This window comes from Strigops habroptila, chromosome 11, assembly GCF_004027225.2.
Source record: "Strigops habroptila isolate Jane chromosome 11, bStrHab1.2.pri, whole genome shotgun sequence".
NCBI classification, from domain to species: Eukaryota; Metazoa; Chordata; class Aves; order Psittaciformes; family Psittacidae; genus Strigops; species Strigops habroptila.
In genome coordinates, this window is record NC_046360.1 from 10,470,547 (window position 1) to 10,492,632 (window position 22,086).

At 46.1% G+C, this 22,086-nt stretch overlaps 1 protein-coding gene across 3 annotated transcripts in view; it reads right to left on the reverse strand.

The window, feature by feature from the left end:
- Positions 1–6,016: 6,016 nt before the first annotated feature.
- Positions 6,017–22,086, reverse strand: part of ADORA2A (adenosine A2a receptor) — a 29,964-nt gene continuing 13,894 nt past the window's right edge. For 2 of the 3 annotated variants that reach the window (XM_030501604.1, XM_030501602.1), the window contains exons 2-3: positions 19,514–20,404; positions 6,017–12,076 (exon numbers count right to left, since the gene is read on the reverse strand). In XM_030501604.1, the coding sequence (XP_030357464.1) occupies positions 11,116–12,076; positions 19,514–19,863 (1,311 nt within the window). In that variant the 5' untranslated portion in view covers positions 19,864–20,404 and the 3' untranslated portion in view covers positions 6,017–11,115. Of the gene's footprint in view, positions 12,077–19,513; positions 21,815–22,086 lie in introns of those variants that run through there. The other variant, XM_030501603.1, reaches the window with a different exon arrangement.

Sequence of the window (22,086 nt, forward strand, 5' to 3'; positions counted from 1 at the left end):
CACGCTGCCAACAGCTGTGAGCAAACAAGATTGTCCACACGGCAGCTGTAAGGCAAACAGGGCTGGAGAGAGATAAATTCCTGTCACTGACAATAGCTAATGGGCTCCAGGCAGACTGGCAGCTGCAAAGCACCCACTTCCCTGCTCTGGTGCTGCTGACCACGCACTGCTGGGACTGTACTTCGAGCTGGTGAAGAGAAGAGGCAGAACAAGTCTGCTTCAGTCTATTTATATACTGCAGATCCATCTGCTCCTCTCCACAGCTGGCAAGGCCTGGCGCTCAGCTTAGATCCTCCCAACAAAAAGCCTCTTCATGAAGCATGGGAATCCCCTCCACTATCAACACCATTTGGATTGGATTGCCCAGGCTGAGGCTATTTTGGGTACCACAAGTGGCTTCTCCATCTTGCTGAGCACAGGGATGGAGCCAGCAGAGGTCTCTCCACGGTACTACCCAGCCACACCACCAGGGATGAACTCCAAGCAATGTGGGGGCTCGGATGAGCCCACAGGATCTGGGGGGATGGGACACAAAGCAAAGGCCAAGAGGAGGAGTTCAGGGGGTGGGATTCACAGGTGAGACAGAGTAGAGCTTCCAGCAACACAGAGACCCTTAGAACTGCTTTGGAGACACAAAACCAACCAGTTTATCATCTCATTAGCTTGGTGGAACCAAGCTAATGAGAGTCTTTGCCCTGAGCAAAGCACTAACCCCACATCTAAACCAAAGATCTTCACTCATCAGACCCTGTACCCTAGAGAGCAACTCCTCTGGACAAAGCAGAAACCTCCTTTTCTCTACTTTCCTGTCTGTCCAGGCAGTAATCGCTTCCTTTGTGCTAAGGTTCAACATCTGCTTGCTTCTGTTAGAGGCTCTGTCCTTCCCCCTGACACACACGCAGCAGAAAGCTCTTCCAGCCTCTCCTTTCTCTGTTATCTTACAGCATGGATGCTATTTCCTGTGTTTATTTTTCTTGTCTGTCTCGCTGGCCTGGAGGGTCTCACCTGCTGGAAAACTGCCATTACTTCTCCATCTGCAACACTGACCAAGGATTAGAAAAAAGAATTGCTTTAGGTCACTTCTAGTTTCCTTAGGATGTCTGACTACCAGCAGGGGCCAAAGGCCACAGATGCTGAGAGAGAGCAGGTTCCTGTGCGTCTTACCTGGAAGCTGACATCAGCAGATGCATCTCTTTAGGAAGCAGAACAGGGACATGTGTTTTACAGCACTCAGATTTCCAGCCACTTGGAAAACACCAAATCCATTGCTATATCCACAAGGACCTCCCTTCAGAGACAGCAAACGTGTCTGTGCAGCAAAGAAAGTGCAGCCTCTTCCAAGACCTGATTGACACACAGGCTTCAGCATTCAGTGTCATCCACATGTCACTGACATCTTGACCTCAGGATGCAACCTCGTGGTTTTGATAGGAAAAAACCATTATGCTCTCCCTGGGAGGATCATATGTCCCACACAGTGCTTCCAAATTGAAAGATCCTCCTGTAAGGGAATCAGACTACAGTTAACATACAGAGAGCACGTCCCTCCCTCCAGCCACACAGTGGAAGTCTACAGGAAGGTTGTTGCTACAGTTCTTTTGAAAGTCCAGGTAGTGCTGACCCAGGGAAGGGGACAGCCAGCCCCTGCATCTCGGGAAAACCTCTTGTGCTTCCTGGTCTGGCATACTGCAGGAAAGTAGGAGCATCTGCAAAGGCAGAAATTAGGATAGGAGGGAACTTGCATGGGAAGCAAGTGCTCAGAGGAAGCAAGCTGTAAAGGTTTCTGATTAAAACCTTGATTCCCAAGCGTTGGCTCAATCCATAAGGAATTGGGTTTAATTTAGTTGCAGATGAACATTACATGGCTTAGTTCTGCAAACTGGAAGGCCTCAGTGCAAGCAAGGGATGTTACTGTATATTTCTTCTGGAAGGAAATCAAAATGCTATTTCTCATGAATTCAGAAAGAACGCAGCTGTAGGACAAGCAGCTGACTCTCAGCTTTAGCTGTGGCATTGAGTTACCAGTGGTGGGAGAAAAGACTATTTCTGTTTTCCCAATGCAACCTTTAGCATTTTGATCCTTCTGGAATTAGAGGAGGATCTTGAGGAGGGTCTGAGATTTTTTTGTCTCCACCCTATTCTTTTAGTGCTTTTGGCATGAATATAAGGAAAGGCAGGAAACACTTGGAATACTGGACTGCTCCCAAATGGCAGGCACCTCAGAAATGAGGCAGTCAGATGCCCTTTACTTTAAGGTGCTGAGTGCTCGTGTAGCCCAGCACCCTGGTGCCAGTGCTGGGTGCTCTCCTCTTGAGACTCTGCCTTTGAATCAGCCAAAATCTTTGTGAATGATCTGCAGCTCCCCCTATAGCCTCTCTGGGATTGGGAATGCAAACATTAGTCCTCTTCTCCCCAATGTCTTTTGGCTCTGCAGAATAACTTCACAATCTGATGTGTTACCATCACTGAAGAGCTTCAATTTAGCAGCACACGATTCCCAGTTGTCCACAAAGGAGCCCTGTATATCACACCCCCTGCCACCAAGGCTAGCACAGAAAACCTGTGATTGCTCGCAATCATGGTTAACAGAGGAGATGACAGGGCAGGAATTTGCTCAGCAGCAGGCAAGTCTCAGAGCTACCATTCCTATCACCCACAAAACTGGCCACATCCTCTGGATGATGGAATAGTTTAATATCACAGGATCCAGCGTGCATGGCAAAGCTGCTCCAAAGACATTAATACTGGAAGCAGTATTGCTCAATACAGACAGTTCATAATAAATGAAAGGATGAGAGTCGTCTTTGCCCCAAGATTCACACCACTGCAAACAGCATTCTTCCTTTGCAAGACATTACTTTTCTTTTTATGGCCCAGTGCTAAAAGGTTGTATCAACGTGGATTCAAAATGACCTTCATCCAGCCTGGATCAGCATGGTCAGAGATGCTGGGTCCAGTGCACCTGCCCTGCAGAAGGCTTCAGCATCTGCCACTATTCAGCCCTTCAGCACACCTCCAAAATAGGAACTTGGCAAACAAAGCTAACAGAGTGCATCGCTAAGCAGAACATTCTGCCGAGTCCCAACACCAGGACTGCACGTTATAGGGCACTTGCCAATTCCTGAGTCAACTTTATTTATTATACACTAGAAAGGTCATGACGAATCTCAGAAGATAAAATCTGTGTCTGTCAAGCCACCTTCCTTATTTTCATTGGCCCAGATCCTCACGTTCCACACCAACAATAACAGGACATGGGTTCAAGAGGCACCATGACTGCAGCTTACCCTGAGATGGCCCAGGCTTGTTTTGCATTCTTCGTAGATCTGACCCAGGCTGCTCAATTCTCTTTATTAGGACTTTTTTGGGGGTTGTTTTTGTTGTTTTGGTTTGTTTTTTTTTCCCCTGGATGCAATCACCACACTGCACAAGAGCCTCCTTGCACCCCTGGAACCCCAAAGCACAGGCACAAGCTTTCACGGCGCAGACGATGTCAAATGCCCACATGATGCAGCTGCAAGTTCTCCAGCAACACGAAGTATCTGAGGTATGCTTAACTCCCATTTAGAAGTAACATCCTACACCTAATACCAGCCCAAAAGACATCCCAATGACCTCATCAACAGCTGAGGCAGCAAGATACCCCCCACACATGGATTTTCTTCACTGCCATTATGTCATTATGAGCTGTTATCTAACCTTCTTGCCTTAGGTAAGGCAAAAAATAAGAGGTGCCCAGGGCTTTGGGTAAATCCTTGGCAAACAAAGCCTAAGTGTTTGCAGCTCCAGTGCTGTCAGTGTCGAAGCTTGCAGGTTTAAAGACTGCATGAGGCTCTGTAGAAGTTCCAGTCACCTCTCTGGACTGCAGCTGGACACTCCCAAAACCCACAGTCCCAGGTGTGGAAATCAGTGCAACAGGCTCAGACCACACAATATGGCTCTACACTCCAAATAACCTCATCTTTACACAGTTCATTCTGAACCGGCAGCTCTTTACCCAGTCTTCGCCTTTCACTTGCAGAAAAATCACCATTCTACTCTCAGACCCAAACTTGGCTTAGATCATTTTCTTTGATATGTTGCAAGGACTCCAATCCTTGAAACGAATTTCTGATTTTCTGAGATAGGGGTAATGCTTTCCTGTCACTCTGCAGGATCTCAGCAGTGACGCAGTCACACAGGAGAGAAGTGATAGTGCTTCTAAGAGTGGCACATCTTACAGCCAAAACCCCTCCAACAGACCCATCCACTTGGTCAGTTCTAAGGAAACACCACCAATACTCAAAAGTGCGCCCCTTTATTCTCAGAACAGCACTGAAGAGGAGATTGGGAAGTCAGGGAGGAATACAGCTCCACTTACTATTGAGTGAGACCCCAACCTGCAGTGAGTCGCATCATCTAAACTGAGGTGCTTATTATTTGTGGGATCAGAGAGGTGGATTCCTCACAGGATCACTCCAAGCTGGCAGAAGTCTGTCTCCCTCCCCTGAATGAACACGCAGGGACTCTCCTCACTTGGTCACTTCAGTCAAATGCAAGTGAAGCCTTCCTGTGAAAATCAATTGTGAGGTGCACAGGGCCTCAAAGAAGGTGCTCAGAGCTTTTAACTCCCCAAAACTTCTCCTTGAAACACTTGATGACCAAGAGCACAGCAGGTACTTTTATGTACTATTCTGAGCAGCAAAGGCTTCCTGTTTGGGGGCAGAAGTGACAAGGAAGATCCTGCTGCTTTAAATACTGTGAAAAGTTTTTTAGCCGAAACCATTATCCACCCATTAGTAGGGAAAATGCCATCCTCCACAGCCCTATCGTAGTTCACCACTCAGAAATGTCATCAGTTCCCCAATGCTGCAGTAAATATTATACTTGTTGAGCTGTATTATCCTCAAACAGCCTTAGCCTACAGCAAATGCTCTGCAAAGTCCAGTCTCTCTGGCTGACTAAGCAAAAACTGCTGAGCAGAGGTTTCCAGAGCAGGCAATTGTGCTGTTAAACTGGGAGCTCTCTCTGTTCTTTCAAGTACTTGCTTTCTTCCCGAGTCCAGGTAGGGCCATTGTTCCCCTGGGCTCCTGCAGACGCCCATTGTTCCTCCGAGCTCCTGGCCTTTGATGCTGCAGAACAAAATGCACAGTGTTTGTGAAAGGAGGGAAAAACCAAAAAGCTTTTCAATTACACAGTTGGTTGAACAACTTGGGCACAGCTGGCCACAGAGCACCGGGGAGTCAGCACTGCTCCACAAACCAAGGCCTCCAGCAAGGCCTCTAACCCAGCTGCAAAGTGAACCAAGAGTGGGAATGACCAGTTGTTGATGGTTATCTGATGAACTTTCATTTCATTACTTCCCAATTCCAAATGCTCCTGGATTGTACACTTTCACTAACCTCCTCACACACATATTTAGTAGCTGCCTGATAGAAAAAACTGGAAATTATTCCTGCCTCATCCTTCAGCATTGCTCAGAAATGGGCCCTAGATTCACTGTCTCCATTTCCAGACTTATGTGGCTGATGGGGCTATCTCAGCCTGAGTGGCACTGGGACAACTGAAGAGAGGTCTGAAATTGTGATGGTCTTACAAGGAGGTCTGAAGTGCACTGGCAGGGCCATGTGGAAGGAGAGCCAGCAGGCTGGGATGCCGCTCTCACAGCTGCAAAGTTGTTTCATGGTCCAGTTATGTACCCTTCGGGTCCTGCTGTGTAACACATTGTTCCTGATACTGCAGGGGTTTGGGCAAATGCAGTGCTCTATCTTGTGTTCAGTATGCAACTGTAAACGTTTGCTCTTACTGCTGAGATGACAGATCCCAGGATGTCAGAGATGTGAGGGGTCTTCTAGTCCATCTGGGTCTGTCACCTCAGTCCATGCTAGTATGTTCTGCAACAGAGTAGGCAGCAGCAGGGAGGGAGCTCTCCAGAAGGATCAATCTATGGAAAAAGCTAATAAAACAATAAGAAAACACTTGCACAAAACAGGGCCGGCCAGCTAGGTCTTCCTGGGACAAAGGCACCCACACTCTCTTTTACAAATATATTTTATTATTTGAATGCTTATTAAGAAATGTAACCAAGACATACTCAGCAGCACCAGCGGCTCCTCACTGCCAGCAGTCTGATGACTTCACAGATATGAAAACTTCACAGATTGAAAAAAACCCCCCCTTTGGTCAACACACTTTAAATACATTTGCATGCACAGATTCTCCCACTCCCTTCCCTCCCCTCCCACTGGTAACTGATAGAGGGAAAACAACAACTATATTCATAAACCATTTAAATTAAAAGAGTAATTGTTTTATAGTGACAGCGTGTGCAGCAGGGTGTTCATAGTGTCTTGGTTTGCAGACCACAGAGACAACCGCTCCACAGGATGAGGGCAGAACACCAGCTCCTGAGACAGAGGGGGGGTATCAAAGGATGGACTGAGATCAACAGGTTCCAGTCTTGATTTTAACACATCCTTGTGTGAACAGTCCCAGCAGACAAGTAAGACAGGGAGTTACACACAACATTGCCCCAGTTTGGGGATTCTCAGTCTGTCAGGGTTAGGCACCTCTCATGCAGATAAGGAACTGGTGTGATTTTACTTTTTCTGATGTGTTTTACTGTAAAGAAGGCCAAAAGCTCAGGGCTAAAAAGACAAAACTCTGGGATGACTCAGTGCAGTGTGAGTCCCAAAACAAATTGGGAGAGAACTATTAGGCAGCTAAACATAGCAAAGACCACTAAAGAGTATTCTACAGTTCTAATGCATCACAGCACTGTTACAGCAGGCTCATCCTCCCCACAGAACACAGCCGGATTGATTTGGTTTTAGGTAGGGCTCATGTTCATGAAGCAAAAGGGTTTTTGTTGCACCCAGACACACTCATGAAATGTGACAATGTATCTGACAGGGAGATAATCCACAAGAACTGTCTCTACCTTGGTCACTAATAGACCTTACGAAGTGAACCCTTCGCACACACCAGATAAGGCTGACCCTCTGCAGTGACCTCTGGAGAGCTCTAAGACTCTACATCCTTTCTAGAGTCCTTCCTCAGCAAGTCACACCTTGGTCTCGTGCCAGCACCATCTGGGCCATCCACAGCACCTCCCAGCACATGCCTGTTCCCCTGAAATCCTCCCAAACGTCTCCCCTACAAATCTTCCTTCACCACCAAGATTTCCCATCCACTCCAACCCTCCATTCTGCTCCCACACCTTAGAGACTTTTCTATATCCACCAGCATCCCCTGGAGCCTCTTCTCAAAGAACAATCAAAGATTCAGACTCTGCCCCATGTAACTCCCAAGTCCATCTGCACAATAAGCTGCTTAGCACCAACCAGTGGCAAACCTTTTCTGTCTACACTAACCCCAGCTGTCTCACCATGCCAAATTGCTTCTCTGTTCAAGAGTTGCAGTTCAAGCTTGCACAAAGCTTTGAAATATCACTGATCCAAATGAAACCCTGCAGGACAAAGCTGTGAGTGCACTTAACTTGCACACACAAAACCCAGTGTCTTATTGAGGAGGGGACCCCAAGAAGAACTCTTGATAAAATTACTCCTGGCAATTGATCAAACTTTACTTTCTCCGAAACCCTATAAAACAAATAAGCCCTGGAGCCAAAAAGTCTTCAGGGAATGGTAATATTAATGGATTCCCTCACATCAAATGAGGCATCACATCTCTCTATGGATCTTCAGCCATTTTTAGTAGGAAGTTCCAGTTGAATGAAATCAGTTTCTTCTTAGCCCAGCTCTTACTCTCTGGACCCACTGAACCTTGGATTCCCAAGAAGGCCTTTTCCAGCCTCTCCTTATAAGTCACCCCACTCTTCCCTTTGTCTTGGTACCATCCAGGTACCAAGGTTTATAATGCTTAACCAGAAGAGCTGTAGTTCATTGGCTAAACATTCTCCAGCTGGAAGGAAAATGGGGATGAGCGGGAAAAAATAATTTCACTTTTCTAATGATCTCTATGCAGTTTGGAAGACAGGTACTTTTCAAGAGTGGAGAATGCTGCCAGAAGAGCATATTTCATTGATTGGACCTCACAGCTCTTTCTCTTTTCTACCCTTAAAAAAAAAAAACAAACCCCAACAAAAAAGCAAGCCTTGCAATGGTGATCCCTGGGAAACAAGAAATAAGAAGTCCAAAATTCTGTTCAAAAGGCTCATGCTCCCCACAACAAATGAAACATCTTCTGAAGGTCCATCTCAGACATATGTTTGCCAGAAGGCCCACACACAGCATGTGGTGCAATTGCCATCCCTTCCTTCCTGTGACTGCAGACTCCCAATGCTATATAAAATACACTGCCTCCTTACCCCCACTGCACTTCCTCCTGCACACACCCCCCGGCCCCTTCACACACCCTTTTCATGTCAAATCTGGATCACTAATATTGAAAGGGACTGGACACTCGGTGAGCATCTCATACAACAACAGAAAAGCTAATTTCAAGACGTCTGGAAATTCAGTAAGCTTACATGGCAATCCAATTGGGTGGGCAAGTTTTCCAGAGTAACAATCCTAAGTTTGTCACATCAACATAGATCAACTTGATTCTCGTGGCAACCAAGCAAGAAGCTGCCATAATTGAGTGTGAAGAAGCTCAGGAAACAATAGAAAGCGAGCAACTCACATCAGCTGTTGAAAGTCTGATGCAATGTGGCACGAAACATCTCATTACAATGGCAACTAAAGCTCAATAGGAGACACTTCTGCACTCGTGTGTGTTCCAGCACATGAGTGATGCTGGTATTTTCCCACACTTCCTTCCCTGCTCTGCTTCTTTGTGGACCTAATTGTTATTGACATGAATACCGGATGTAATCTTGTGTTATTCTTAGAAACATTTCAGCTCCCAACTGAGGCCTGAAGAGATCAGACCCCCATTTTCCTGACTGAGTTCCTCTGCCACTGTTACACAGCAGGTCAGAGGAGCCATCCCACTAATAACCTACAGAAATGCCCCACCAAGAAACATCAAGTGTAACAAGATCCCAAGTCACCCTACAGAGGAACTACCTACAATGTCAGTCTCGGGGAAACGGCTTAATGTTTGTTAATGGTGCTGGAGTCATAATCCACTCCTCTGACGTCAGACTACATGGAAGAGCCGTGCCAAGAAAGCAGCAATTAAACTGTAAAGTCAATTGTCCTACAAATTTACCTGTCTTTCTGCTAAGGATTGTGGTGGCAACCGCATTTTTTTATCTATCTCTTGTACTAGCCTGGAGCAGTGCACATTCGGCATTATAAACTATTCTCCACCTTCATGTAGGGACACTGGCAAAAAGAAAATTATCCTCAAATAAAACTGACTTTTCATTTTAATAATTCACAATATATAAAATAAACATGGAATAAGAACACACAAACCTAACCTGCTCTTCCTCAAATATCAAAATCCAGTTCCCTTACCCTTTCTGCAAAAGAGATTATTTGGCTTCTGAAATGTTAGTTGACACATCTGAGGAGGAGCCAGGTTTGGGGGGGATGATATTTCTGATGTTTTCAGCCAGGAATAAGCTTCAGATCCCTGGAATTAGCAGATTTTTAGTTTTCCAGTAGGACCATTACTGCCTGTCTCTCCAGAAGGCTTGTGGTACTGGTATGAATTATTTGTCTGGAGAACAAAACCGAGACAATCTTTAGGGAGAATTCAAGCCGAACGTAGCATTCTGCTGTCCTTGAGCTATCAGGCTTCATAAATGACCCAGAAAACTATCAAACCACTGTGAAATACTTCTACACCAAACCACACCAGTGCATAGACTTGCTGCACCACGAATTTACCTGTTCTCTTACACAGGAGACTACTGCAGTTCCTAAGCTGGTTTCCACTACTACCGATGCCTTTCAGCTTCTCAGAGCAGAAGCATCTTCTAACCAAACAGACCCAGTTCTGTTGGCCTCTGTACCACAGGGACACATCAGGCTTCACAGTAAAGCACATGAGGAAAAAACTGAAATCACAGGAGGAAAGGTGTTTAATAAGAGCTCATTGGAATTCAAAAAGCAAGTGTTAGGTATGTGTGTGTGTTCCTCCCTGCTCCAATAAAGAAGAAGAAGAGCCCACAGCCTTTTGAGTAAGGATGAAAATGAACAAAATATGGAAAATTAGCTCCCCTCAAATACATCTGGAGCCATGGAAAGAATTTGCATTCTAGGAGCTCAGAAGGTCAAACACAGAGACGGGGCAGGAGGAAGCAGACAGTGCCCACCAGCCTGCAGACAGCTCACACACCTCGAGGCATGACCACCCTGGTGACAGACCACAGCCTGGCCTGTTTGCCTGCTGTCTGCACCACCAAGTCCTGCTAACAGCCCTTTTGCTAAGGGAAATCCATATTACAGATTCCATTTTCATTATTCACTAGAAAAGTAGAGAGCTGTGAATTTATTTGCCTTGTGCATCTGGAACGTTGAGCGCTCAGGGAATGGATATGAGTTCTGGCCCATCTTTTATAACTTAACATAGAAGTAATCTTATCAAGACAAGAAAAAAAATATTCAAGCAACCTGTTGCAGTATAAGCTTTAAAAACATGAACTGAAGGACAAAATGCCATGGTTGAAGGTATCCAAAGTTCCCATCAGGTAAATTCCTTCCCTCTCCAAGCAGCTGCTGGTATCCTTCCTGACCAACAGATGTTGCTATCCCCCTTGTGTTTGTTGCAGGGCCAAAGTACTAATCGGCCCCTTCCCTGCTGCTCTTTGCAATTCAGTGAATACTTCCAGGCACACTTTTATTCCTGCTCGTAAAGCCAGCAAAACCGACATACAACCACAGGTACATAGTGCATATATAATGTCATGATATGCCCTGCATCAGCAGAGTCTCCCAGTGCTGAACTTGGAATGCCACCTTTGACCTCGGCACTGCTCTTGGTGACAGGTCACTGATGGGTAACGGGTCCCTCCTTCCTTAGTCCATTTCAGGGGTCTCTTGGCTTTTCTCCAGTCTAGTATTTAGGATCCTCCCAACAGTCCTGGGGAGGGACCCCTTTCTCCACAGCAATTGAGATGCACACCTCTACCCCTGCCCCCCAGCCTCTCTTTCTGCCATGGCAGAGGTCACCAATGGGAAAAAAAAAAATCATTCTATCAGGAAGACTTTGCAAGTCTCATCAGGAAACATCAGCTGCTGCCAAGGCTGCTCTTTCCAGATCTGAATAAGACACCCGGGCATCAAGTAGCTCTTCACTGTGCAGCTCCCTGCTCATGCACACATCTGAAAGAATCCCATTTTTGCAGGAATGTGGGAGATGACCATTTGTCTCCATGTCCAGAGCATTTCCATTCTGGTGCCAATCCAAGCCAGCTTTGCATTTGTTTAGGTCCTGCTTTTCAGGATCCCTGTGGATCTCTCCATTGGTGTATACCTCTAATGCATACTCACTGATTCGTATGCTGGCGTTCTCTGCATCCCCACCATGAGTGGAAGTCCTGGAGCTGGCTGTTCCTGCCTTGAATGGCTCCTTCCTGCCTAGGATGTGCTGGCTGATGATTTTACGGAAGGTGTATCGGAACTCCCTGATTCGGTAGGCATAAATTAGAGGATTTACAACCGAGTTGGCATGAGACAGGATAATAGCCAGATACATCAGCCACAGCGGAGCATGGGCGCAATTTGGGCAAAAAAGGGTAAAGCAGTTAATAATATGTAGTGGAAGCCAGCAGACTGCAAACAACCCAACAATGATGGCTAAAGACTTGGCTGCATGGACTTCCTTCTGCAAAGTAGAGCGAGAACGTTCCCCATGTACCATCTTGTTCTCCATCTGCTTGAGCTGTCGCCGGGCTGCCATGAAGATTTTTAAGTAGATACCAAACATAAGAAGTAGGGGCAAGAGCACACAGGCAAAGAAGTTGTAGTAGACCATGTACTCCATGGTGACCACAGCCTCAAAGAGACACGCCACCATACTGTTGCTGCAGTTGATGGGAGAGGACTTGTTGGAACCCAGCTCTTCGATCTGGGCGCGATTGTGCCACCCTAGCATTGGTGTCAAGCCGATGATGAAAGATAATACCCAGCAGATGGCAATGATACCTTTAGCTCGAGAGCCAGTCACCAAGCCATTGTACCTATAAAGCAAAGGAAATGGGAATTACATCAGTATAATTCAACAAGCCCCTGACACTCATGCAATTTCCCAATGGCCCAGAAGACACAAGACAGCAAGAAAGGCGCCTGCTTCTTCAGATGGGCCCTTGAACTGCCGTGCAGAACTCATGCATCAGAGCACAGCAAAGACTCCGTGGTGATGTTGTATGCCACCTACTTCCCTCCCCTTTCCTTTAGGCAGTGAATACGTGACAGAAAAGCAGGGAAATTAACACAGTTTTCATTTGTGTTCCTTCACCAGCCCACTTGGTCATGCACATACATCTTGCAGCCTGGATAATCAACAGCACTGTTCTGACCCTTAGTGATGAAGGCCACCATGGCCCTCTTGCCAGAGTCTGAGATAATTTCTCCTTTCCGGCAAAGGAGCAGCCTTTTAGCACAGCAGTGCTATGTCTGTCTTGCAGTTGATCTGCAAGCCAAATGGCACAAAAGAACTTGGAGGCACAGTGCCACTGGCCCCACGTCCATGGTCAGGTGCGCTCCAGGGAAATTCTGCTGACTCAGCTGCAGAAGCCAGGCTGGCATCGCCTTGCACAGCACCTCACTCTGCTCCACAATGGCACTTTCAGGAAGACCAGCACCACCAACCTTCCTGACACAACTGAGGCAAGTCAGAAGTTTCCTCATCAGCACAGCTAAGAGGACCCCAGGCATTCCTCAGAAAGGACTTAAGCTGGATGCTCTGACTACAGGTGTGCTGTGGGCTGCACTGCACACACCAAAGGAGACTTCAGCGGTGGAGGAATTGATATGCCTGGCTGAAGCCAGTGCTCTTAACAGTAAATTCTCCACGATCTGTTGAAAGAGGCAATAAGCAACATGGCAAGAATCTGACAGTGTAGGCAGGGACCTTGGTTTGTTTGCAATATCAGCCAGTTCCCAAGGCCTCACAGGTTACCGCGAGTCCTGAGCTGACTCTACCAGTTCTTCTCTCTGAAAATGTAAATCGGGGCAACAGTTTATTTCAATGCACTTTCCTTCCCTTGGTAATGCTTAACATGGAAAGTAGATGGCTGGGTTCCCACATTGTCCAGTGTGGGTCCCACACTGTACTTGACCCCATGTGTCTGCTGTCGGACAACAGTAGTGCAGGGCTCCCAGTGTTTACCCAATGCTCCTTCTCCCTCTGTCCCCAGAATTCTCTCAGCAAACAGACATTAAAAATAAAATAATCCAACAAGCCACAGAAAACTTTCCATCTCTCAATGAGATAGTCACTCCCACAGGTTCATGCTCCTACCCCAATGCAAGTTCAAGACAGGGGAGGAGAGAGGCTGCTTTTGCTGAGCACAGTACAGAATGGAGATCCTGCAAGTGCTTTAAATCCCTGCTGATGGGCCTTGGGGGAGAACCTGGCTCCACACAAAGCCTGGCAAGCTTGAGCCTCCCTTCCGCAGTTGCATTTCAAAATCAGAAAAAGGAGTGGATGATGGAGTCAACCACACAATTCCCAGTATCCAAAAATACTGAAATCCCTCTTCTATAAATGAGGGAGAGATTTCAGCTGATTCTGAGAGATAAAAAGCTTTCTCCAGCAAGCAGTGGATTCTGCTCAATGTCTAAGGGATGCTAAGGGGACAGCATGCATGGTAGCAGGGGGCTGATCACATTCAGACCTCAGCAACGCAGCAAAACAGCATCTGTGCTTTGAAAAGTACACTCAGGGAGCAAGAGATTGGCTGAAGGCACTTGAAGCTTGGAAAAAAACAAACCAAAAAACCTCAAAACCCCGAAGCCCTGGAATTGGCTGCATCTCGTCAGAGGAATTTTGAAATTGTGCAGCTGTTATCCCACGACTAGAGATGTCCCTTCCCTTCCACTAAAAATATATTCATTACTGCTTCAGGCAAACACCCCCCCACTTCTCCCTCCCTCTTCCCCTCTGGGGAATCCCATGCAACAAACTTTACAAGGCTTAGGAACAGCACTTAACCCAAGCAGCTGCCTGCTTTCCAGCTGCAGTGTATTGTGTTGGCAGTGGCAATTGTCAGCCTACCAGGGAGTGCATTTCCACAACGCCCTGCTCAGTATCTCCAAGGGTTAAGAGAAGAAGCTCACAGCATCTCATGATGTGGCACTGTGTTGGATAGGAACCCACTGAGAAATGTTAATTTGTTTGGGAGAGCTTAATCTCTAGGATGCACAGGGACACCTCTGGCTGACTGAGGGAGGGTTATTTTCCAGGCACACTTCCTTGGACTTATTCCTTTTGTCCACTTAGAGATGTCTAAGAGACACTGGAGAGTTCATGTACCTGTCTGGGCATCTTTCTAGGCTCACAGCAGTCAGGCCAAAGCTTGTCTCTGTAACCCAAGTAGTGCTGTACAGCTCTACATGGTAAGTTCAGGGATTCCAGGAAGCATCACATACATTGTGCATCGCTGGCACCTATGCAGGAGACAGCCTGCTGCAAGGAGCTGGTCACACCTACAGCCCACGTTCTGCATAGTTGGCAGGTGACTTTGCAGTGTGCCTGGTGTGTCCAGACAGCACTGGATTGTCTGTGCACGAGAAGTTCTCGTGCTTCCTGGAAATACTGGACTCGCTACGCAAACAATGACTTATCCTCGTGAAATTCCAGACACAAAGAGCGTTAGTGCAGAGCACAGGGATGCTCACAGTGGAGCTGGGTGTGGGGATGGGTCACCTGACTCCTCTAGAAAACAAACCCCACTTCTGCAAACACATTAAATTGTGGATATTTTCCCCAAAATAATTTCGCCTGCCCTGCTGCTCTCCCAGTCATCAGCCTGGCAAACTGACTCCAGGAGCACAGCTGCCCTTGGTGCATGAACAGCTCGTCAGTGCTGCCTAGAGTAACTCAGCTGAGGATGTGACGCTGCCGGGTCCTTGTCACCAGGATTCCTGCACAGAGTGTAGCACCTCGCCAGTCTGATTCATAAACTATGAAGTTGGGTGGAAGGCAGAGCTGGTATAAGAACCACAGTTAACTCAGGTAGGAGTTAAAAATCTTTCCACACATTGCATGATATGTAACTGGCCTAACTCTTTGTCATGGCATCCAACCAGCCAGCTGCTTGTCTTCAAACCCAGCTCTGGTTGACAGCACTGCACATCTTGGCGAGACGGCTCTGCCATGCATGGAGTACGTTTCAGGCACCTTCAGTGCACCACACCAGAAAGCCTGTGCTCAGCAATGAGGGCACTGGGCTTTGATCTGAATCCCAGCAGTGCTCAATGGGTTTTAACAAATCACTACAAAACACCATTCGCTGGATGCATCCACTCAACAGCCCTCAACTCGGGAGCTGCAGTCATAGGTGCAAGGCAACATGAGGATATTCTATCCGTATTACATGCATCTGGAAACGACAGACACTGACAACCCCAGCATTGTCCAGGAAATCTTGTGGCAGAGCAAGAAGCCAAACCCAGACCTTCTCATGCACCACCTAAATGATCCTTTCCCAAAAGTCTCACTCAAGAAACTTCCTCCCCTATTACTGGGTGCTGATACTAGTGCTTGTCTATGGTATGAAGACAGTGTAGGGTTGGATCCTAAAGGTGGGCACAGGGCTGTAAACTCCAGAAGCAATAACTGTGGGCAGGCTCCATTCTTTTGCCCAAGGCACAATCAGTTTCCAGACTAAAAGCTTGGTAACAGCAAGTTCCACCATGGCTTATGAAGCCACAGACAACTGGCAGTGCTTTCAAAGCCATGCCTGTGCTTGTTCAAAGGGGGAAGTGAATTATTCTTCTTTCATATTAGGCTGAATCTGCCCATGGTCTATTTGACACAAACAAAAAAAGAAAATGCTTGTCATAAAGTCAAAAGGTTTATGGTGAACAGGGAAAGAAATAAGTCCAGATATGGCTCAGAGAGGCAATAAAACTTTAAATCCCTGATTCACTGATTCAGATGTTCATATATGAGCATTTGAGAAAGCAACCCTAGAGAATTAAAGCAACTGCTGAAACAGACTGTTGTCAGCTCAAAGGTCCTTTCCATGCCCTATACTTTATTCAGGGTTTGTGTTCATCTCCCCTATTCTTCCTACCCCAGACTCTGAGAAGCCAGTTCTTCATGTCCATCTCCCCTAGCCTCTGGCAGAAAACATTCCAATGCCCCCTCAGAGCTGCAGTTTCAATCATCACTACACGGGACAAATCTGTCCCAATGTTCCAAATGACAGGGAGCTGTACCTTAGTAACGCTTTCCTAGAGAAGCATCCCAGCAGCTTAGGCAGTCATCTCCAAAGCACCTTTCAATGGAGGAAAAGGTCTGCACTTCAGCAAGTTACTGTAGTTGGCACTATATGACCTGCATCAGCATTTAGGCCACCATAGCTGAATCCAGCACACTGATCAGGCAGTAACCTGAGAAAACTTTTCTGTTTGGCTGCAGGAAGAAAAACATCTCCCCTCTCCCCAGTGCATCGGAGCTACCTGTCCTTCACCACGGGAGTATCTTTACCACAGATGCCTGCACCAGAACACATGGCTGGCACTGTGCCCACAAAGCCTTTGCTGGTACCAAAGAGCCTGGAAAGTGGCAATTGTTTGTGGCCCATAACTTCATCCTGCAGCTCAGACTTGCAGCCAGTTTTGTTCAGAACACCCAGGGGGTTTGTATCAGTGAGCACGGGTTTCAGGTACCTGCCATGTTAGAGACATTTCAGATCTTATCCCAGACCCAGCAATGGCTCATACTCACTTCCTTGGCAGTGCTTTATTGCCATGTGCAGAGTATACATTTGTATTTACATTTGTATAAAACATGGCAGAATTCAGCAAAGAGTTTGAGAACTTGTGGAAAGTTTATCAAATTCTACATGTTTGAATCATTTGAAAGGCAGAACACATGACACTTGCACAAATTAGATTTAATGTGTTGTTAAATTTTACATATAGATGTCTTTCCTCACTGCAATTTTTGGGGAGAAGGTCTTTTATCCACAGAAAAATCATTCCAAAGGTAACTAATTATGCACTGAGGTGTCCAAAAAACAAGCGGTATCATAAATGCCACACTTCTGCCTCCTTAATGCTGACAGCTTATTTGTGTGGGAATACACATCCCCAGATGTATCCAGAGACATGTGATCACCTTCCTTAGTACAAACCAAACATGGAACAGTTAAAAAGAACAAGAAAATATAGGTTTGTCCTTTTTCGGTTCCATTAGAGTGAAGGAAGTCTGATTTATTATTTTCTGAAGAGCAGTCATCTAATGAATATTAGGAATGCCTGGTGTTACCTTTCTTGTCCTCTGAGGAGGAGAGAAAAGGCTTTCCCAGGCATTAAATGATGGAGTGAAAACGTTCCATCTTTATTGGTAAGACTTTCCTTCCAATGGTTTGACATATTTTTGAGACAACCAGATAGAGGACGTGAGCAACCTAAATCATACCACATCTCCCTCTTCAGCTAACCAGCTTTCACTTGCTCGGCATGTCTGAGGCTATAAATTCAATGCTTATTCATCCATAAATTCTTCAGGGGAAAGACAATTGACAAATTCTCCCCTCCTACTGTAAAAGGAGAAACAGTGGAGGACAAGGAGGAGAGGAACCCATGGATGTACCTGTGTGTTTCTGCATCCAATCAGCTCCACTGTTCCTGTGGCAGAGGAGGGTGTGTTCTGTTATTTCAAAAACAAAATAGCAAACCCAGTACGTTACTCAGCGCTGATCAAGTCTGGTTTTTCTAAAGGACTCTTCACCTTGGCTATTCCAGGAAATTAAATTTCAAGACAATATAGTTACAGTGATACCGCCAAAAATGGGCAGAAATCCAGATTTTAAAATCCTTCTCCTGGTAAGTCATCCTCTAGCAATAAGAGTGCTTAAACTGTCCGCAAAAGCCCTCAGGTTTAGCTCAAGAGAGAGGAATTAAAGACATTAGCCTTTCTCAAAGCCATTTCAGAGGCAAGCTCCCAAAAGCTACTCTACATATGGTTATATGGTTATTTGGACCATTTATCAATATTTTTGTTTATAAACTGAAACCGTAGAAAAGTAGAGATAGTCCTATTTATAGGTAACTAATATCAATAGAGTTTTCTCTGCAGTGGAATGGTCATTCCTGGCAACTACATCAAAAATAGAGGCTGTGACAGGTACAGCTCCAGGTTTGGAACCTGACAATTAATAGTAATATTCTAGCAGCCCAAGCTTGCTGAGGCAAGGCTTCAGGAAAGGCACACTGCACTGGTCCACATGGAAAGACAATCTTGGCAGCTTTGGGGAAAAGAATGCTTTCTATTTTGGAATGGAGGGTTTGTGTTAATCGACATAAGTGCTGGATTACCAAAGTATTGACAGGAGACAAAACTAAATTGCAGAGGTCAGCACAAGTGATTTAAGCTAAACAGGAGCGAAGATGTCCAAAAACTCAAACTTGAGAACACGACAATCAGAAATTTGTTCCATTTTTGCAGCCATGTTTGTTGTTAAGGATAGGAAACAAGTCTCTCCATTCCTGACAGTGGGCTGCATCCTCCTAAGGGCAAAACAGGAAGGAAGGAGACTCCTACACTTCGCCTACACCAGCCTCTCCCAGGCTTCCTCTACATCTTTCAAGCTTACTGAATGACTTGGAAGCACTGCCACACAGCATTCAAACCCAGCCCACAAAATTAAATGCTGCTTCACACTCATGGTCAGATACATCCCATCACAGCAATGTGCTTCTGGAAGACTGCACTGAGCAGCAGCCCCTGTGTGTGTGGCAAAACTTCCCCTTGTCCCTGGCTGCACACAAAGTAGCAGCTAGTCATATTCAGCTTCCAAGCTCTAATACTGGAATGTGTGTTTCTTCCTTTAAACTCCAGAGTACACATCTGCAGGTCTGATTAGGGACAAGCCTCTGCCTTGACCTCATAATGCTTTGTTTCCAGAGGCAGTGCCTAAGCTATTCCAAATCCTCCTAAGATCCATTTCTTCATAGCCTGCTGCTTCTCCTCCCTTCACACTGTCCGCAACCTGCTGCTACGGCTGCGGGCAGAGTCCCACTCTCGCCATGGGAAAGGAGATGAGTTGTCCTCACCCCCTTTCTGCTCTCCACCATGCATTGCTTTAGCTCCGCTTTCCCACAGGGATCCTTTTGGTGCTGCTGGCTGCAGCTCAGGGCGCAGGCTGAGGTTAGTGCACGATCCTGTCTAAACTGGGAATGGCAGCTCCTAGGCAGTGGCATGCGATGCCATGAGCATACACCATATGAGGGCAGAGAAGAACTGGAGAAAGAAGCAACCAGAAAATCCAACAACCAAGGCAGCCTTCGAGACCTAGAAAAGTGGGGGTTTTTTTCAAATTACAAGAGAAAAAGTGCTGATCCTCATTTAACTTTTCCTTCCTCAGTTCATCTCCAGATGTGTTGTTATTACTGTGTTCATCCCTCACCACCCCAGCCCCACCAGCCCAACCTGTGCTTACCTGAGAGGAATGCGAATCGCAATGATTCTGTCAATGGCAATAGCAAGGAGGCTGAAGATCGAACTCTGTGTCAAGACCAGGACAAAGCAGGCAATGAAAAGGCAGCCATAGAAGAAGGCACAGAAGCCAGTGCTGATGGTGATGGCAAAGGGGATTGCCAGCACACCCACAGCAATGTCAGCAGCAGCCAGGGACACCACAAAATAGTTGGTGACGTTCTGCAAGTTGCTATTCAAATAGACTGCCCAGCAGACCAGGATGTTCCCCAGGATGGCCAGCACTGCAATGATCAGTTCCAGGATGATATAAGCTATGTCTGAGAGGAAGTCGTCTTTCCCATGTACTAGCATGGTGAGAACGAGCAGGCCAATGTGAGAACGTGCCAGAAAAGCTCAGCGTTCATATCTGCAGAGCACTGAACAGCCGAGATACCTCAAAGCTGCCTGGGGTCTGAAGAGCACTCAGCTGCCAGCTGGTGAAGGTTGCTCACACATCCCTTTTCTCCCCATAGCTGTTGAAGATCTTTACAGCAGCAGGCATCAAGAAAAATCCCAGGGTTTGCCAACTCCAGCAAAGTGGATTAACCAGATGCAGAACAATTCAAACTCCAGCAGATGAATGGACAGGAGGATATCTCATGTAGACATACACTGGTTCCCAGGCCACACAGTCCAGCAGGCAACACAACACAGAAAGTGTATTGTATGGCAGCGTCGCATCAGCTATGACTTTTTGTTTCCTGTTGACAATCACACTGCTAGTCATGGCTTCCTGTCATGTACAAACCTACTAGCAACATCCTCTGGTCCCTTTTTTCACCTTTTCCCACTAGGACTTGGGAAATACTCTCTTCAGCTGAAGGAAGCATTCAACTTCTTCACTTGTAGTTTCCTTTAAAAAAGAAAAAAAACAAAGACCAACCACACACGCTAAGTAATCAGCTCTATGGAGGAGATGGAAAAAGCAAAATCTCATTAAAGTGGCACATTAAATTGATAACGGATATAAAACAGACCTAGAAGAATACATCATTGGCAAAAATCTCACATTTTGTCTCTCCTGAAAGCTGCAGGGCCAAACCCAAGGTTCAGGAAGGCAGTAAGTCATTCACAATGGTGATGAGAAACAAGGGACGTTTTGTTTTCGAGGCTACCAACTGAGCTGGCACTTGAGCAGCTGCTCAATAGTCTGTCCTGAAACATGAGAGCCCCACTAATGATGCCTTGGCAAGTGCTGTGGCTGCACAAAGGAAAGGTGGAGGAGCCTGCTCACACACACCTGCCTCCTCTGATCCAACACAAAGACCTGAGCCATCACATGCTGCCCACCCTCACGTGCTTTGCCCTGAAAGCACACTGCTCTGCGGTGACACGAACCTTCATTCGTAAGGGGGTTACGTTGCTGGCATGTGTGGTCACCAGTCTGCTGCCATACCCAATCTCTCCTCCAAGTGCAAGAAGGACACTGGAACGTGATCAACGCCAGGGAGAACAGTTCAAGGTATGTCAGACAATGACATCTCTGAGGACTTTCCTGCTGAGCATGCACACTTTCTGCAAGGGTCTCTGCAGGTTCCCCTCCTGCAATGCCATCATTTTTGTTCAAGTAAATCTTTATTCTATGAGGAAAGCATTTACTCATTATACTTACATTGTCCATAGTGTTTGTTGCATCCACAGATTCAAGTCAGCACCTACAATCAGCCAGAAACACATCCACCAAGATACACTTCTCCCAGAAACAAACATGTAGGCACAATGCCAACATCATCTCTCAAGTATACATTCATGTTCCTGCAGTACCATGCACACAAATCTGGGATTAAAGCTGGTGCTGCTTCAAGGAAACACAGTCTCTAGAGCTGCCATTTCATAGGAACAGATAGACATCACCTACATGCTTGCACATCTTATACACTCATCTTGCAGTTCACCTCATACCTCTGCTTTCAGATACAGATGCATTTCATCAGTTTCAGCTAAAAGTATAGCAGTGGAGAATACAGTTCCCTGAGCTTTGTGCCACAATCAAGAGATAATTATATGCTGTCCTACCCTGTCACTTCCTGAGTGGGTTCTAAACCTTATTTAGAAAGCTTTAGCAGTAATATTTTCTCATTAATTTAAAAACCCACAGCTACTTGAAACGTCAGAGAGCTGGGGGAGAGAGGGATACAGCACTAACCCATAAATCACTCAAGCTCAGTTTCAGATGCAACATGAACCTCCAAACCAAAAGGTTTTCAGGACCCCAACCAGAGGTGATCTGGTGTGATCTAACCCAGCAGGGTTTCATGCCTTTACAGTTCACTCTGTTTTCGAGTCAGAAACCTAATCTGTCAGGGGAAAATAAAAGCGTAAAGACAGTGATAATAAAAGAAAATATGATTAACTTGTGATTCACATCTGATCTCAGGAATATAATCTAATTTTAGACCTTTCATTGATTTAGAGCTCTATTGCTAATGCTGCATTTGAAAGGAAAATGAATGATTCTTGGTGGTTTGGATGTGCTTCAAAACCCTAGCCTTTTCTCCACCTTCAGCAATCTTGTTTATGTCCTTTGTTTGGTTT